Source organism: Geotrypetes seraphini, chromosome 7 (assembly GCF_902459505.1).
Source record: "Geotrypetes seraphini chromosome 7, aGeoSer1.1, whole genome shotgun sequence".
NCBI lineage: Eukaryota > Metazoa > Chordata > Amphibia > Gymnophiona > Dermophiidae > Geotrypetes > Geotrypetes seraphini.
In genome coordinates, this window is record NC_047090.1 from 21,535,330 (window position 1) to 21,551,558 (window position 16,229).

Below are 16,229 nucleotides of genomic sequence, written 5' to 3' on the forward strand. Positions count from 1 at the left end.
TAAAAATAGGATTGATTTTTATATGGTCCTATTTATGAGGTCCTGGCCAGTAAAGTGTTAAATATTGGCATTTAACCAGCCAAATGATGACTCTTCCCCCCGCGAAAGCCCCCCCTCCCCCTAGCCAGTTTTGAGATACGTGCTAACCAGACATTTTTAGTGGCAATAGCCAGTTCAATACTGCTGACAGCGATGAGTTAGCCCTAAACAAGCGATGGAACTGGTCAGGAATCGTTTCTGGCCAGTTAAATCACTTTGAATAGCAACCCGGTCATGTTTAATAAACTTCATAGGTTTTTATTTCCACAAATGATGAGTATTGGCATAATTAATCAAGGTAATTTTTATCCATTTGTGAAGTTGCTGCACCGTATGCCTGGAACAAACTGCCCGAATCGGTACGTCAACCTCCGTCTCTGGCAGCATTCAAATCCAGCCTCAAAGCCCACTTCTTTGAAGCTGCTTTCAATCCCAAACTCCAACCTACCTGCTAAGCACCAATATCTGTCTTATCGTTCCCTCTCCAATTCCCCCACCTTCTTATCCAATTTCTCTTGACTAGATTGTAAGCTCTTTTGAGCAGGGACTGTCTCTTCTCTGGTTTAATGTACAGTGCTGTGTATGTCCTAGTAGCGCTATAGAAATGATAAGTAGTAGTAATATTCAGGGTTTCCGCATAGAATTCTGCTACTTTTTGGGGTTTCCGCATGGAATCTTGCTACTCTTTGGGGATTCTGCATGGAATGCTGCTACTCTGTGGGGTTTCCGCATGGAATCTTGCTACTCTTTGGGGATTCTGCATGGAATGCTGCTACTCTGTGGGGTTTCCGCATGGAATCTTGCTACTCTTTGGGGATTCTGCATGGAATGCTGCTACTCTGTGGGGTTTCCGCATGGAATCTTGCTACTCTTTGGGGATTCTGCATGGAATGCTGCTACTCTGTGGGGTTTCCGCATGGAATCTTGCTACTCTTTGGGGATTCTGCATGGAATGCTGCTACTCTGTGGGGTTTCCGCATGGAATCTTGCTATTCTTTGGGGATTATGCATGGAATCTTGCCATTCCCTCTCTAATTCCTCTACCTAAGCACTGTATATAGATGCATCTTCTTGTCCAATTTATTTTGACTAGATTGTAAGCTCTTTTGAGCAGGGACTGTCTCTTCTGTGTTTTAATGTACAGCGCTGTGTATGTCTAGTAGTGCTATTGAAATGATAAGTAGTAGTAGTGAAGTTACCCTTTTCGGATTTGTGGTAAAATGGTGCAAAAGCCGGGTTGGTTCACATTTAAAAGTAATATATAAAAAAAATCAAACATAAAAAAGAAAATAAGATGATACTTTTATCATTGCATTCATAAAATATGTCTCTCTTTATTGCACTTCTCGTACATTGTTACATTTTGATTCGTTTTTGAAGGTAACCCTTCTTTAGCCGCTTATGTGGAGTGCTGGGAATCGTTCTAAGCGGGGTTAGCTCCTTAGGATGCAAGGGGGGGGGATGGGGGGGTTTGGGGCGGGGGACGGGAGGGAGGTTTGTTTTCCTGTTGTTCTGTTTTACACATGAAAATTGCGACCTTTCATGAGACGACTATGTTTGACTGTCTGATCTCTGGCCTAGCTGTATTGTATACCTGATTATTGTATCTATGCTGTTATTATCTTTTGGCTTGGCTGCTGATTGTACTTCTCGTGACTGGTTCATTCAATAAAAATATTTTCAAAAAAAAAAAAAAAAAAAAAAGAAATGAGCAAACATTTACAAATATCAGAATATAAGTGAAACCTAAAAGTATTCCATTACCAGGCTTACAGGAAGAGGGAAGGGGTGGGAAAGGTGAGAAACTGGGAGAGCTGGGTGGGTGAGAAACAGGGACCCCTAAATTTGAAAAAATATCCATAATAAATTGGATTATGTAACTAGCTCACTATTGACACTCAAGACTCAGAAAACTGATACTGAACAAATGAAGATGATAGTTTGACTATAGCAAGTGATGTCACAACATTGAAAGAAGCATGTGTTCACTGTGAGGACAAACTGGAGAATCAAGAAAATATGTCCCAGTGGAATTTATTTATTTATTTTAGGTATTTATATACTACCTATCAAAGTTTTCTAAGTGGTTTACAACCAGGTACTCAAGCATTTTCCCCCCTCTGTCCCAGTGGGCTCAAAATCTATCTAACGTACATGGAGCAATGGAGGATTGAGTGACTTGCCTTAAAGTTTCTTGGCATAGGCAGCGGAATGCTTTTTGTTGGGGGGGGAGGGGCAAAAGCTCCAACCTAGACATCTCTCTCTGGCTCCCAGCTCCCCCATCTACATCCTCCCTGGCCGCTGTCATTTTAAATCTTCAGGCGACGAGTAGGCCTGCTGCCATTGGCCAGCCCAGGAAGTCTTCATTCTGCAGCAACTGGACGCTCACTCACTGTCGCCGACAGCTGCCCGAAGATTTAAAATGAGCGTGGCCGGGGAGGAGGTGGGTGGGGGGAGGCGGGAGAGCCGTCTCCTCTGACCTCCGACCACCAATCTTTGAGGGGACCATGGCCTCTGTGGCCACCCCTATCCCGATGCCCATGTTTCTTGGTATTTGAAAGATAGGAGAATCAAAATTATGAACTTTCTTTCAACGCCTGTATTTATATTGGCTTTGTTGGTGGATGGCATTTTATTATATATTTTTAAGGTTTATAAAGTAGTACTCTACAAAGTCATTCACTCAGAGGTTTGCTGTTTAATTAAACCATAAACCATAGATGCACAATCAAGTTTTAGTAAGTAAATATATAAGCTAGCAGCAGACATGACGGATTCACTGAGTGTACAGGTGCACCACTTGGAACATACCCAGGACAATGAAGGGAGGGCCCAGAGCTGTTACAGTATGCTTACTGATCTATTCCGAAAAAGAAGTAATTTGGTGGCTAATAAATTTCAGATGATGGACAAAATATCCTTGTCTTTTAGGACTATTCTTCTTGAGTGACTGCATTGAGGAAGGACTTTTCAAAGATATGTCTTATTTATTTATTAATAGTATTTATATAGTCCAAGTGGTTTATATTCAGGCATTCAAGCATTTTTCCCTATCTGTCCCGGTGGGCTCACACTCGAATGTACCTGGAACAATGGTGGATTAAGTGACTTGCCCAGGGTCACAAGGAACAAAGTGGGATTTTAACCCACAACTTCAGGGTGTTGAGGCTATACTTAAAAGTGTTTTCTAAGGAGGTCTGGTTCATGCTCCAATCATAAGAATATGGGACAGACCGAAAGTCCATCAAGCCCGGTATTCTGTTTCCAACAGTGACCAACTCAGGTCACAAGTATCTAGCAAGATCCCAAGGAGTAAAACAGATTTTTTTTTTTTTTTTGGCTGCTTATCCTAAGAATAAGCAGTGGATCCCCCCCCCCCCCAAGTCCATCTTAATAATGGCTTATGGACTTTCTTTTAGGAAATTATCCAAACTTTTTTTTTTTTTTTAACCTGCTAAGCTAACTGCTTTCACCACATTCTCTGGCAACTAATTCCAGAGTTTAATCACTAGTTAAGACACAGATGCTGCATAAGTGAGCAGTATCATGCTATAATCCACTGTGGGAAGCACAGATGTTTCGTTTGAGGATGAAAAGTGACATTGTTGGGAAGCAGGAGTTAGTGAGTGTTTTGATCGGCTTCTGAGGAAACCGCAGCTTACTATGGATGGGCACTTTATATGGAAGGAATGATAGGTTTTGATTACCTCTTTATAAAGTGCATGGATGGAGATTTTGTTTCTATTACCTGGGATAAGGTTGGGGTGGGGGGAGGGCTTGAGCTTCTGATTAAGTTCAAGAAAAAGTAGCTATGGAGTCTGCACACAGGTCCTACTATAACCCAAGAGACTACAAGAATAGAAACATAGAAATAATGATGGCAGATAAAGGCCAAATGGTCCATCTAGTCTGCCCATCCGCAGTAACCATTATCTCTTTCTCTTTCCAAGAGATCCCATGTGCCTATCCCAGGCCCTCTTGAATTCAGCCACAGTCTCTGTTTCCACCACCTCTTCCACCATCTAAAAACCTTTCCGTAGAAAAGTATTTCCTGGCATACCAAGGAGGGGGCCGGGGCGGACCACCCCAGGTGCCAGCCAAGATGGGGGTTGTTCCTGGCCTTGGAGTCATGGTCCAGCCCCAACGCTCTGGGTAGCTCCCGTGGCCCAGCATGTTTCCAGCCTTCTCGTCCAATCTGATGTCCGTTTACCTTATGTCAAGCTGAAAAAACTGCTGGCCTCTTCAGTGATTCTGCTACATTGCCCACGGTTCCCCTTCTTGCTTTCTGTGTCTGCCAATGACGCAACTTCCTGTTTCCGCCTGGGTGGATCACGGCAGAGGCAGACAGAAATCAGGAAGGGGAGCCGCGGGTGACGTAGCAGAGTCACTGCCGAGGCTGGCAGTTTTTTCAGCTTGACGAAAGGTAAAGCATCGGACCAGCAAGGGTTGTTACAAAAAATATTTTTGATGGGGGGGAATCAAAAAATGATGGGTCCTGGGTGTCATATACCCTAGGTACACCACTGTACAGGAGACTAAATTGGTGATAGATGTGCAGTTGTGGAGTACTAAATTCAAAACGAGGGCCTTTACAAATAGAATATTTGTTCATTTGACCAGCCCTGAAATTTTGCATAGACATTTTTCCCTGGATTCTACATATGGGCCCGGATTCTATAAATGGTGCCTAATTCACAGATGCTGTTAGGTGTGATTGTCAATCATCTGCTAGGTGCCGTTTATAGAATCATGCCTAGTGGTGTCTAAGCAGTCTTGGGCACCAGTAGGTGCTTTGTTTTTTATTTTATTTTATTTATAATCCGCTTTTCCCACAGCGGCTCACAAGTATAAACATACATAATTTTAAAAATACATAAAATACACGTAAAAACAGTCACACAAATAAGCGACCAGCACTTACACCTGTCTCAATGACCATATTTCATTTTGCAGAATAAGTATCTCTTCAAAAGCTTCTTGAACCCATCGAGATTACTTTACTTTCTGATATATAAAGATAGGAGATTCCATTCCTGAGGTCCCCAACAGGAGAACATAGTCACACGTGAGGAATTCAGTCTTAGGTCCCTTACAGATGCTGGACAGAGCGCAATTTTGACAAAGGGACATAAGCATGAATAGTACCCACCAGACTTGCAGGAGCCAAACCATTCAAACACCAATATACCATCACAAGCAATCTGAAATGTATACGATCTTCTCATTTCAGCCAGTATAGTTTCACATAGTAGTCAGTGATAAGCTCAGTCCTTGTTACCGTACTGGTCACCATACATGAAGAAGGACACGGTACTACTCGAAAGGGTCCAGAGAAGAGCGACTAAAATGGTTAAGGGGCTGGAGGAGTTGCCGTACAGCGAAAGACTAGAGAAACTGGGCCTTTTCTCCCTCGAGCAGAAGAGATTGAGAGGGGACATGATCGAAACATTCAAGGTACTGAAGGGTATAGACTTAGTAGATAAGGACAGGTTGTTCACCCTCTCTAAGGTGGAGAGAACGAGAGGGCACTCTCTAAAGTTGAAAGGGGATAGATTCCGTACGAATATAAGGAAGTTCTTCTTCACCCAGAGAGTGGTAGAAAACTGGAACCCTCTTCCGGAGGCTGTTATAGGGGAAAACACCCTCCAGGGATTCAAGACAAAGTTAGACAAGTTCTTGCTGAACCAGAATGTATACAGGTAGGGCTAGTCTCAGTTAGAGTGCTGGTCTTTGACCAGAGGGCCACTGCGTGAGCGGACTGCTGGGCACGATGGACCACTGGTCTGACCCAGCAGCGACAATTCTGATGTTATTATGTCTTATGTTCTTATGTTCTTTCCAAACGGAAAAGGGTTCTAACCACAGAATTCTGAGCGACCTGTAATGCACTCAACAAATTTCCTGGTAAAGCCAAGAGCACAAGGTTACAATAGTACAAACACGATAAGACCATTGACTGCAAGATGGCCCTGCAAGGTGTTGAATTCTTAGACAAGCTGCCATTTAGGCCAGAATTTTCTTGGCCTCAATGAGTGCACCTAAGGTAGGCGCCTACCAGTACCTAAGTCAAACAATGTCCAAAATCCACCCAGGGAATTACCCTGGTTTTAGCAAGCAAATGTCCTGACACCCAAATTTCAGCACCTACATTGGCACTCAGGCCCGGATTCTCTACACAGAGCCAATATTGGCGACTGGCTAAAAAGTGGCCGCCAATCGCATGTCAATCACGCAACAGCGCCGTATAGAGAATTGTACTTCCAGGAAAGATAGGCGCCAGAAATGTAGGCCAGGGTTTTCCAGGCCTACATTTGTCATGGCAAGCGTCTACGTAGGTGCTTTATGGCAACTTATGCCACTTCCAGCATTAGCCACGCCTGTGGTGGCATTAGGTGCTGATAGGTGCCTCCAGAGGTGCAATTCCAGCACCTTTTCTTTAGGCACCAATAGGTGCTTTAAATTTAGAGTTATTTGCCATTTCAAATGGTGTTTCCCTATTAACATAGACGCCAGTAGGGCACTGTTTGTAGCGTTTCCCCCCTCAATGCTGTTCTATGATGGGCATTCATCTTGGAGTGCCCATTATGGAATGGCATTGAGCACTGATGTTCTTTGGCATCGATATTTCAGAACTATTTATTGAATCTAGCCCTCAATGCATGAGTTTAATATACCATCCTACTTAAGGTCCAAAAACAAGGTGGTGTACAATCTGATAGGAGACTAGAAAAGAAGAATGCCATCTCACAAATAGCCTCAATAATAATTGTACTCAGGGTACCTTATACACTCCAATGGGAATTCAGATTCCACTGTACTCAGAACAAGTCAGTGGTGTTGGAATTCTTCACCATTCCCCTTACATGGAGAGTAATAAATATCTTTTATGGAGATATATATTTTTTTCTTTTTCTTTACTTTTTCTTTTTACATCCTTATTTATTCTTACATCCAAATAACTTATTATAGCTTAAATAGCTTATAAATAGAAAAGGAGTTAAAAGTGTATCACTTAACTTAAGATCCTTATCGGTTCCCCTTCCCGACGCGTTTCGGAGTTGGATAGCCAGTGGCAGAAAATGTACGGTTGAGGACTAACCTTATCTTTTGTTCCCCCGACCTTGAAATAGAACTCCGAAACGCGTCGGGAAGGGGAACCGATAGGGATCTTAAGTTAAGTGATACACTTTTAACTCCTTTTCTATTTATAAGCTATTTAAGCTATAATAAGTTATTTGGATGTAAGAATAAATAAGGATGTAAAAAGAAAAAGTAAAGAAAAAGAAAAAAATATATATCTCCATAAAAGATATTTATTACTCTCCATGTAAGGGGAATGGTGAAGAATTCCAACACCACTGACTTGTTCTGAGTACAGTGGAATCTGAATTCCCATTGGAGTGTATAAGGTACCCTGAGTACAATTATTATTGAGGCTATTATTTTTTCATATTTTGAAGTGAGTCATAAAAGTTTGGTAGAGATCTCACAAATAGGACAGTTGAGGGAGAAAAGGAACAAGAGTAAAGCAGAGAGGGGAGGAAGGAATCAGAGCTATCTCTTGTGCACTAGACACCGCACCCCTGGCACTCCCATTGCTGAATATCTGGTTTTATTTGAAATGCAGTGGGCGGCATTTTGTTTAAACCATAACCACTGCGGTTCTGTATTGGTGGGTTTGGAATTTGGTGCTTCATCTACAGCACAATCTCAGGATATGTTAGGGAGGGGAGTAGGAGGACTGTAGCAGGAGTGAGGGTCCTCCTGGATCCATATATAGTAAGTGTATTTATTTATTTATATTTTATTTATTTATTCAATTTTCTATACCGTTCTCCCAAGAGAGCTCAGAACGGTTTACATGAATTTATTCAGGTCCTCAAGCATTTTTCCCTATCTGTCCCAGTGGGCTCACAATCTATCTAATGTACCTGGGGCAATGGGGGGATTAAGTGACTTGCCCAGGGTCACAAGGAGCAGCGTGGGTTTGAACCCCCAACCTCAGGGTGCTGAGGCTGTAGCTTTAACCACTGCGCCACACACTCCCCTGTGTAGACCATGGGTTCATGTATTCTTGAGACCCAGAAAGGGGGCTAGCTCCATTAACTCAGGGTGGAACTTCTTGTTATCGTGGCCTGACAAAGGGGATAGCTATAACTGCTCTGATAAGATCCTGTGGGGGAAAAAATAGGTATATATAGAAATAGTTGCCTTTTATATCTATACAGATGGACAGAGATTTGTGAATCAAGAAGCCTCATTTAAGAAATAGTGAGTACACACCTAATGACTTCAGCAGTAAACCAGCGCAATACCCCGGAAAGAGGAAAAAAATAGAAAAGGCCTCACGTGCTTCCTTTTTCAGTATTGACATTCTTGTGCAGCACTGGGAAAGCTAATTCATTTGCCAATTCTAAGAATTTTTGAATCTATAGCCAGCAATTATTTGCATTCAGGGCTATAAAAGATGAAAACAATGCAAGCAAATTCTAGCACATTCATGTGGCATCAGGAGTTGAATTAGAATCCTCACACCCCATGGAATTATCGCTTCCCCTCTTCCCCCTCCCCCATTACAGCCTTATTAAAATGGTAATGATTATACGGCTGCAATAGGCTGGCTGGTACACCTGTCAAGAAACCACACCGATTATCCTGTTCATTCAAGTGCCTGGCTGCTGAATCTGTGTCTCAGGTTTACTTTTGTGTTTGAAGATTTTGGGGTGTTTGTTCTTATATCTTTTCTTTAAAGGGGGGGGGGGGGAACCCACAACAATTTGTCTGAATGGACCAAAAAAAAAAATCCAACCTGATTTGCTCCTTCTTTCCTCAGTTGTATGGTATACTACTGGATAGAGCAGACTGGGACATAGACTAACTTTTTGAGAGCAATGGAGGACTGATGAAAGGAAAATATAGAATGGGGGGGGGGGTGGATTTGTGTTAAATAAAAACAAAGAATAAGAAAAGAATTAAAAAAAAATGTCTGGGAACTGGAATTGCCCACTAGAAATCTAGATTGATTGATAAACAGAATAATTTAACCAGTAGGAGAGACTCCTATCCAGTAATATCGTAGAGAGCAGGCTATCCCCACATTTCCAGTGACACTTAACTGCACAGGGTCACTGAAAATCTGCTGTGACCTTGGCATCACAAGCCAATTAGTGCCGGGGTAGCCTAGCGATGGAGTCGGGGAGAAGCCAGGAGTTATGTATGTACCGGCGATATTCAATGCTTATGTCTGCATCGCCAACTGTCATGTAGCAATACACTGAATATCAACTATATCCACGTAATGTTTGAGTGCCACCAAAGACTAGGGGCTCCTTTTACTAAGGTGCGTTAGCGATTTTAGTGCACGCAGGATTTTAGTGTGCGCTAAACCGGCGCTACGCTTCTAGAACTAACGCCAGCTCAATGCAGGCATTAAGGTCTAGCGCACGTGGCAATTTTGCGTGTGCTATTCCGTGCGTTAAGGCCCTAACACACCTTTGTAAAAGGAGCCCTAAATGCTCAATGCTGGTGCTTGGATAAAGCTCAGCACTGAATATTCAGGTCTAAATTAACTAGTGGGGATCAATATTTAAAGAAATACTGAATGCCACTGGCTGAATATTGGCTCATGTGATATTATGCAGGATGAACTCAGTGGCATAGCAGGGCAGTGATACCCGGCATCGCCACTTGGGCAGCCCCCACATACCTCTTGAAATGTTCACAGGCAGAAACATCTTCTACAGACTGTGAGCATCAGCCTTGACTCCTTTCTGATGTCATGTCCTGGTCCCGCGACCATGGGCGTCCATGAAATTGTGGCTGCGTCTACAAAGTGGCATCTACGTCCTTTGGATGCCTAAGTACCCAGTCGACATTGTATATCTGGACTTTCAGAAGGCGTTCGACAAGGTTCCACATGTACGACTACTTCGGAAAATTGCGAGCCATGGAATCGAGGGAAAAATACTCACATGGATTAAAAACTGGCTGGAGCATAGGAAACAGAGAGTGGGGGTAAGTGGACAATACTCGGACTGGAAGAGTGTCACCAGTGGGGTGCCTCAGGGCTCGGTGCTTGGACCCGTGCTCTTCAACATCTTTATAAATGATCTGAACATAGGTACAACGAGCGAGGTGATTAAATTTGCAGACGATACGAAGCTGTTCAGAGTAGTGAAAACGCAGGGGGATTGCGAAGATCTACAACGTGACATATCCAGGCTCAAGGAATGGGCATCGACATGGCAGATGAGATTCAACGTGGATAAATGTAAAGTAATGCATGTCGGTAAGAAAAATCTCAGGCAAGAGTACAGGATGTCTGGAGCGGTACTTGGAGAGACCTCCCAGGAAAGGGACTTGGGAGTTCTGATCGACAAGTCAATGAAGCCATCCACACAATGTGTGGCGGCAGCGAAAAGGGCAAACAGAATGCTAGGAATGATAAAGAAGGGGATCACGAACAGATCGGAAAGGGTTATCATGCCGCTGTACCGGGCCATGGTGTGCCCTCACCTGGAGTACTGCGTCCAGCACTGGTCGCCGTACATGAAGAAGGACATGGTACTACTCGAAAGGGTCCAGAGAAGAGCGACTATGATGGTTAAGGGGTTGGAAGAGCTGCCGTACAGTGACAGATTAGAGAAACTGGGTCTCTTCCCCCTCGAGCAGAGGAGATTGAGAGGGGATATGATCGAAACATTCAAGATACTGAAGGGGATAGACTTAGTAGATAAGGACAGGTTGTTCACCCTCTCCAAGGTAGGGAGAACAAGAGGGCACTCTTTAAAGTTGAAAGAGGATAGATTCCGTACAAACGCAAGGAAGTTCTTCTTCACCCAGAGAGTGGTGGAAAACTGGAACGCTCTCCCGGAGGCTATCATAGGGGAAAACACCCTCCTGGGATTCAAGACAAAGTTAGACAAGTTCCTACTGAACAAGGACATACGCTGGTAAGGCTAGTCTCAGGGCACTGGTCTTTGACCAAAAGGGCCGCTGCGTGAGCGGACTGCTGGGCAGGATGGACCACTGGTCTGATCCAGCAGCGGCATATCTTATGTTCTTATGTTCTTATCGTTTGTTAAGACCCTTAATTGTCTCATTAACTACTTAGATTGGACACCTAAAGCACGCCTAACTTTAGGCATGACTTGGGTGCCCTTTAAAGAAACAGGGCCTTAGGGCCTCTATTACAAAGCTGCTGTAGCAATGCTGCTGCGATAAATGCAGTGAAGCCCATAGGAATTAACTGGGCTTTGGTGCATTTACCATGGCAGCATTGCTACCGAGGCTTTGTAAAAGGAGCCCTTAGATTCCGGATTGAATGCTAACAAACTGGAACCTTGAAGATCAGTCTTCCACCACCCTACCCTTTAGAACCCCACCACAAGCCTTCTCTGCCAAACAAATTCTGTAGGCAAATACATGACATCACATAGTTGTTATAAGCAGAGAAGTTCCCCTGTCCCATGGGATTTAGATGACTAATCCCCAGTAGGTGGTTTGATCCCACTGAAGACTGACTCAAGCTTTTTTCCAACTGGAAAAGATCAGTAATCAGTTACACAACATTCTGTACTTTATACAACTCATAATGAAATATAGTTGTAATAAAATTATGGACTTACCTGGGCATTATTCATTTTCAGTTCTAGGGTTTTAAAATCCAAACGTCCAATTAGTGATCTCATAAAATTACTGCAAAATAAAACCAACAGGAAAAAAAATCCATTAAATTCTGTAACAACAACATTCTCCTTTACATTGATTGTTTCTAAAACTGATTGTGGTTAGTTTGAAAAAAATTGTTGCTTTATGTGGCATGTCTTTTCTCAATTCCTTCTCATGTACGAGTGCTGAAAGGTTCTCAGCCCAACCAAGAAGGGAATAATGTGGAGCCATGAAACTTACAAGTTATTTCACACTTCTCTTGACACTTTTTGTTTCAATTAGGCAAATGCATCTATTAAATGGGCACAAGCATAGGGAAACCAAGCCATTGTGACATCACCGATGAGGTTGGCTCTTAGGCATTGGTGGAATAAGGCATTATGACATCACGATACGAGGGGCCGCTGAAAAGTTCTTAGCCCAACCAAGAAGGGAATGATGTGGAGCCATGAAACTTAGCACAACAAAGAACAATGGGGGAGACCCAATGATCCACAGTGAAAACAATCCACTGATGAAAACAAAAACAAAAACTGTGGATACAGATGTTCTGGAGATAATTTATTAAACACTGACATATAAAACCATGAAAATTCAATTAAAAAAGTATAATGATAAAAAATACTGTGATAAAAATCCAATGGTCCGTGTTTCTTAGCATTTTTTTATTTTTTTTGCTACTTCAGCTTGTCTGCGGTGTTCTTTGCTCACATGTTTAAAGACAATAGACTGTTTTCAGTCCAATTCTTTATAAGTGAGGTTGCAAACCATTGGACCCCTGAGGAAGGCGTGTTTGCCGAAACACGGACCGTGTAGGGTCCGGTTGGATTTTTACCACAGTATTTTTTATCATTGTACTTTTTTAATTGATGTTTCATGGTTTTATATGTCAGTGTTTAATAAATTATCTCCAGAACATCTGTATTCACAGTTTTCGTTTTTGGAGCCATGAAACTTACAAGTTATTCCACATATTCACCCCTACGTTAAACATACTTGGCACATCAAGGGCTCCTTTTACTAAGCTGCGATAGCGGTTTTAGCGTGCGCTAGACGCTAACGCCAGCATTGAGCTGGCGTTAGTTCTAGCCGCATAGCACGGGTTTAGCTTGCGCGGCAATTCTGCATGCGCTAAAAACGCTATTGCAGCTTAGTAAAAGGAGCTCCATGTCTGAAGTTTCTGTAACCCTTCCCAAAAAATACTCTGATGTCTGGTCACTGAGTTACTGATCTGCTGATATAATCACCTCCGAATCACTTGAAAATTGTTGCCCTTTCAAACACTTTTTAAGGTTCGGAAACAGAAAACAGTCCGATGGAGCAAGATCTGGAGAGTAGGGTGGATGGTCTATACACTGAAACCCCAACTGCATCAAAACATCCATCATTTTGTCAGCCTTGTGAACAGATGCATTGTCTTGCAAAAATAGAACTCCATTCTGCAGCTTCCATCTCCTTTTTTCTTTTAATGCCTCCTTTAATCAGCACAGCGAGTTACAGTAGTATTCTGCATTAACTGTTTGGCCCCTTGGAAGATATTCAATCATTACAACACCTTTTTGATCCCAAAACACGGTGGTCATGATGTTTCCTGCTGACTTTTGGATCTTGAATTTCCTTGGCCTTGGAGAACCTGAATGCGCCCTTGCATGGGCTGTTTTGTCTCAGGATCTTAGTGATATTGCCATGTTTCATTAACAGTAACTGTTGCTCCAAAAAGTTGGCACCAGCTCACTGAAAATGCTGCAAAATCAACTTGGAAGTGCCCATTCAACGTCGTCTCTCATTATCATTCAAATATTTGGGCATCCACTTGGCTGACAGTTTCTGCATGCCCAGCTGCTCGCGGATTATAAACCCAACACGTTCCCTGCATATCTGAGGTGACTCAGCAATTGTTTTAGCTGATATTCGCTGATCTGCCAAAATCAGGTCATGGATATGGTCAACAATTTCAAGAGTTGACACCATTTGAGGCTTCCCAGACCTTGCTGCATTTTTGGTCTTGAAATCTCCACCCTGAAAGTTTGCACATCACTTAGTCACTATGGAGTATGATGAACATTTGCCATTCAATTTTTGCATCATAAATTCATGGATTTTCTTTGGAGTTTTCTTCTGCAGGAATAAACACTTCATGATGGCTCAGAGTTCCGCATTTGAAAATTCCACACTTTTCATTGACATGGTTCAATCAATGATCTGAAACAATGTTAAAACATAGCATTATGATTCTGCAGATTGACAGTTTGCAAAATAAAATAACACTCTTTTCAGCTACAGTGGCAAAATAACGCGTGGAGGGGCATAATCGAAAGGGACGTCTAAGTCTGTTTACGTCCATCTCGCAAGTCGTCCAAAGTTAAAAAGAGCCTAAGACACATTTTCAAAAGATACGTCAAACTTTTTTTTACTTTCGAAAATTGGCTTATACGTCCTGCCGATCTGATCGTCCAAGCCACTAAATCGTCCATCTTTATACCACATTTCCGTCCAACTTTCCGTCCAAGTCCAAAACGCCTAGAACAAGCCCTGTTGGACGTGGGAGGGGTCTGCAAAGTGACGGACTGCACACCCATTCATGCCACCTAAATAGTGGGGTAACTTACAGGGCACTGCTGTGAACTTCACAAAAAGGGTGCCATGGCTTCTTCTCACTACAGCTCCCTTATAGGTGATGGTGAGCCTCCCAAACCAACTCCAGAATCCCCTAGATCCACTTATCTACCACCCCAATAGCCTGTATGGCTGCAGGAGCCACTTACATGCCATTAAAAAAGGGTTTTGGGGGTGTATAGGGGAGTGCACATGTTTAAGTATCAATGCAGTGATTACAGAGGCTTATGGGCATAGGTTCTCTTCTCTATAGGTCCCTAACCCACCCCCAAAATGACTTAAGCTGCCTCTGGGCTGGACGACTAGGCTTTCCTGTGCCAGGCGGCCAGGTGATGATGGTCGGGAGGCTGAAATTTAAAGTTGTGAATAAAATTTTTATGGGGGTAGGGGGGGGGTTGGTGATCACTGGGGTAGTGTATAGGGATCTGTGTTATGTGTTTGCAGTGCTTATCTGGTGAGTTTAGGTGGGTTTTTGTGACTTAGACCATGTTTTACATGGTCTAAGTCACAACGTCCAAGTTCCATCTAAGCCCTGTTGTAAAACATTCGGTTTTACATGCTGTACGACTAAGTCTAAGCCGGCCCGCCCTCGACACGCCTCCCGAAACGCCCCATTTAGCTTTGGACGTTGAGCGGCAATATGAAGGCCTAGGTCATTTTTAAATATGTCCAAAACCTGGTTTTATTATTGGCGCTTGGATGTTTTTGAGAAATGTTCGTCCAAGTGCCGACTTAGGCCGGTTTTTGGACGTTTTTCTCTTTTGATTATGAGCCCCTTAGTATTTAGGAAGTTGGTTGGACTGAGAACTTTTTTCAGCAACCCCTTGTACTGTTTGCAGTGAGAGAAAGTGTGAGCTAAGATTTCCTTTTAATGTACACTTCTACTGTAGCTAAATATTTTGCATCTGGTCATGCAGTAGTCTTACTGTCATATGTCTAATTATACCAGTGTTTGATTTATGTTACCTAACAGGGTTTGAAATTCAGTTTATTGCTCTTATTTAATCATAGATGAATAATAATCCAGTCTCCTAGATACTATATAGGTCAGATTTCTTGCTGACAAAGATAAAACCCTAAATCTATATATAGTTCTCATCTTCATAGATTCTCAAAATGCTCTCCTCAAATAGTCTATCTGCCAAAAACATCAAATAGCAATTTTGGAGAGGCATAAAAAATGTCCAACACTGCAGTTCGTCCAAATAACAAGGGAGTACATTGGGGGTGAAAAGGAGGTCCCAAAATCAAGAAGTCCAATCAGCGATAATCAAACAGAAAGAAACATCCAGGTACATTATATAGATTGTGAGCCTGCTGGGACAGATAGGGAAAAAATTCTTGAGTACCTGAATAAATTCATGTAAACCATTCTGAGCTCCCCTGGGAGAACGATATAGAAAATTGAATAAATAAATTAAATAAATAAAGATTTAGGACATCCTAAATTAGACCTGTTGTATCATGTCCAAGTTAAAAAAAAATGGGGCTTTGATCAAGCAGCTGACCACTTCAGGGATTAAGGTGTAATGCCATTTTTCCATTCATTTTTCATATAAATACACACACAATATAATCTTATTAACAATGCACAATGGTTAACCACATAATTAAACTACACTGTATGCTTCTCAACATTCATTCCTACCAGAACACCTGGCCTTGGTCACACATGCAGAACACAGATAACCTCTATGCAAATACAAGACCACAAACTAAAGGTACTAATATATACATAAGAGACCCTAAGATGTGGACACATAGGAAATTTAATGTGGACATATGCAAAGTGATGCACATTGGGAAGAATAACCTGAATCACAGTTACCGGATGCTAGGGTCCACCTTGGGGGTTAGCGTATCATCATAGACAATACGATGAAACCTTCTGCCCAATGTGTGGT

At 42.4% G+C, this 16,229-nt stretch overlaps 1 protein-coding gene across 3 annotated transcripts in view; it reads right to left on the reverse strand.

The window, feature by feature from the left end:
• LOC117363311 overlaps window positions 1-16,229 on the reverse strand; it is a 393,068-nt gene that overhangs the window by 22,728 nt on the left and 354,111 nt on the right. For all 3 annotated transcript variants that reach the window (XM_033950808.1, XM_033950807.1, XM_033950806.1), the window contains exon 14: window positions 11,667-11,736. In XM_033950808.1, coding sequence (XP_033806699.1) covers window positions 11,667-11,736 — 70 coding nt within the window. The remainder of the gene's footprint in view (window positions 1-11,666; window positions 11,737-16,229) is intronic.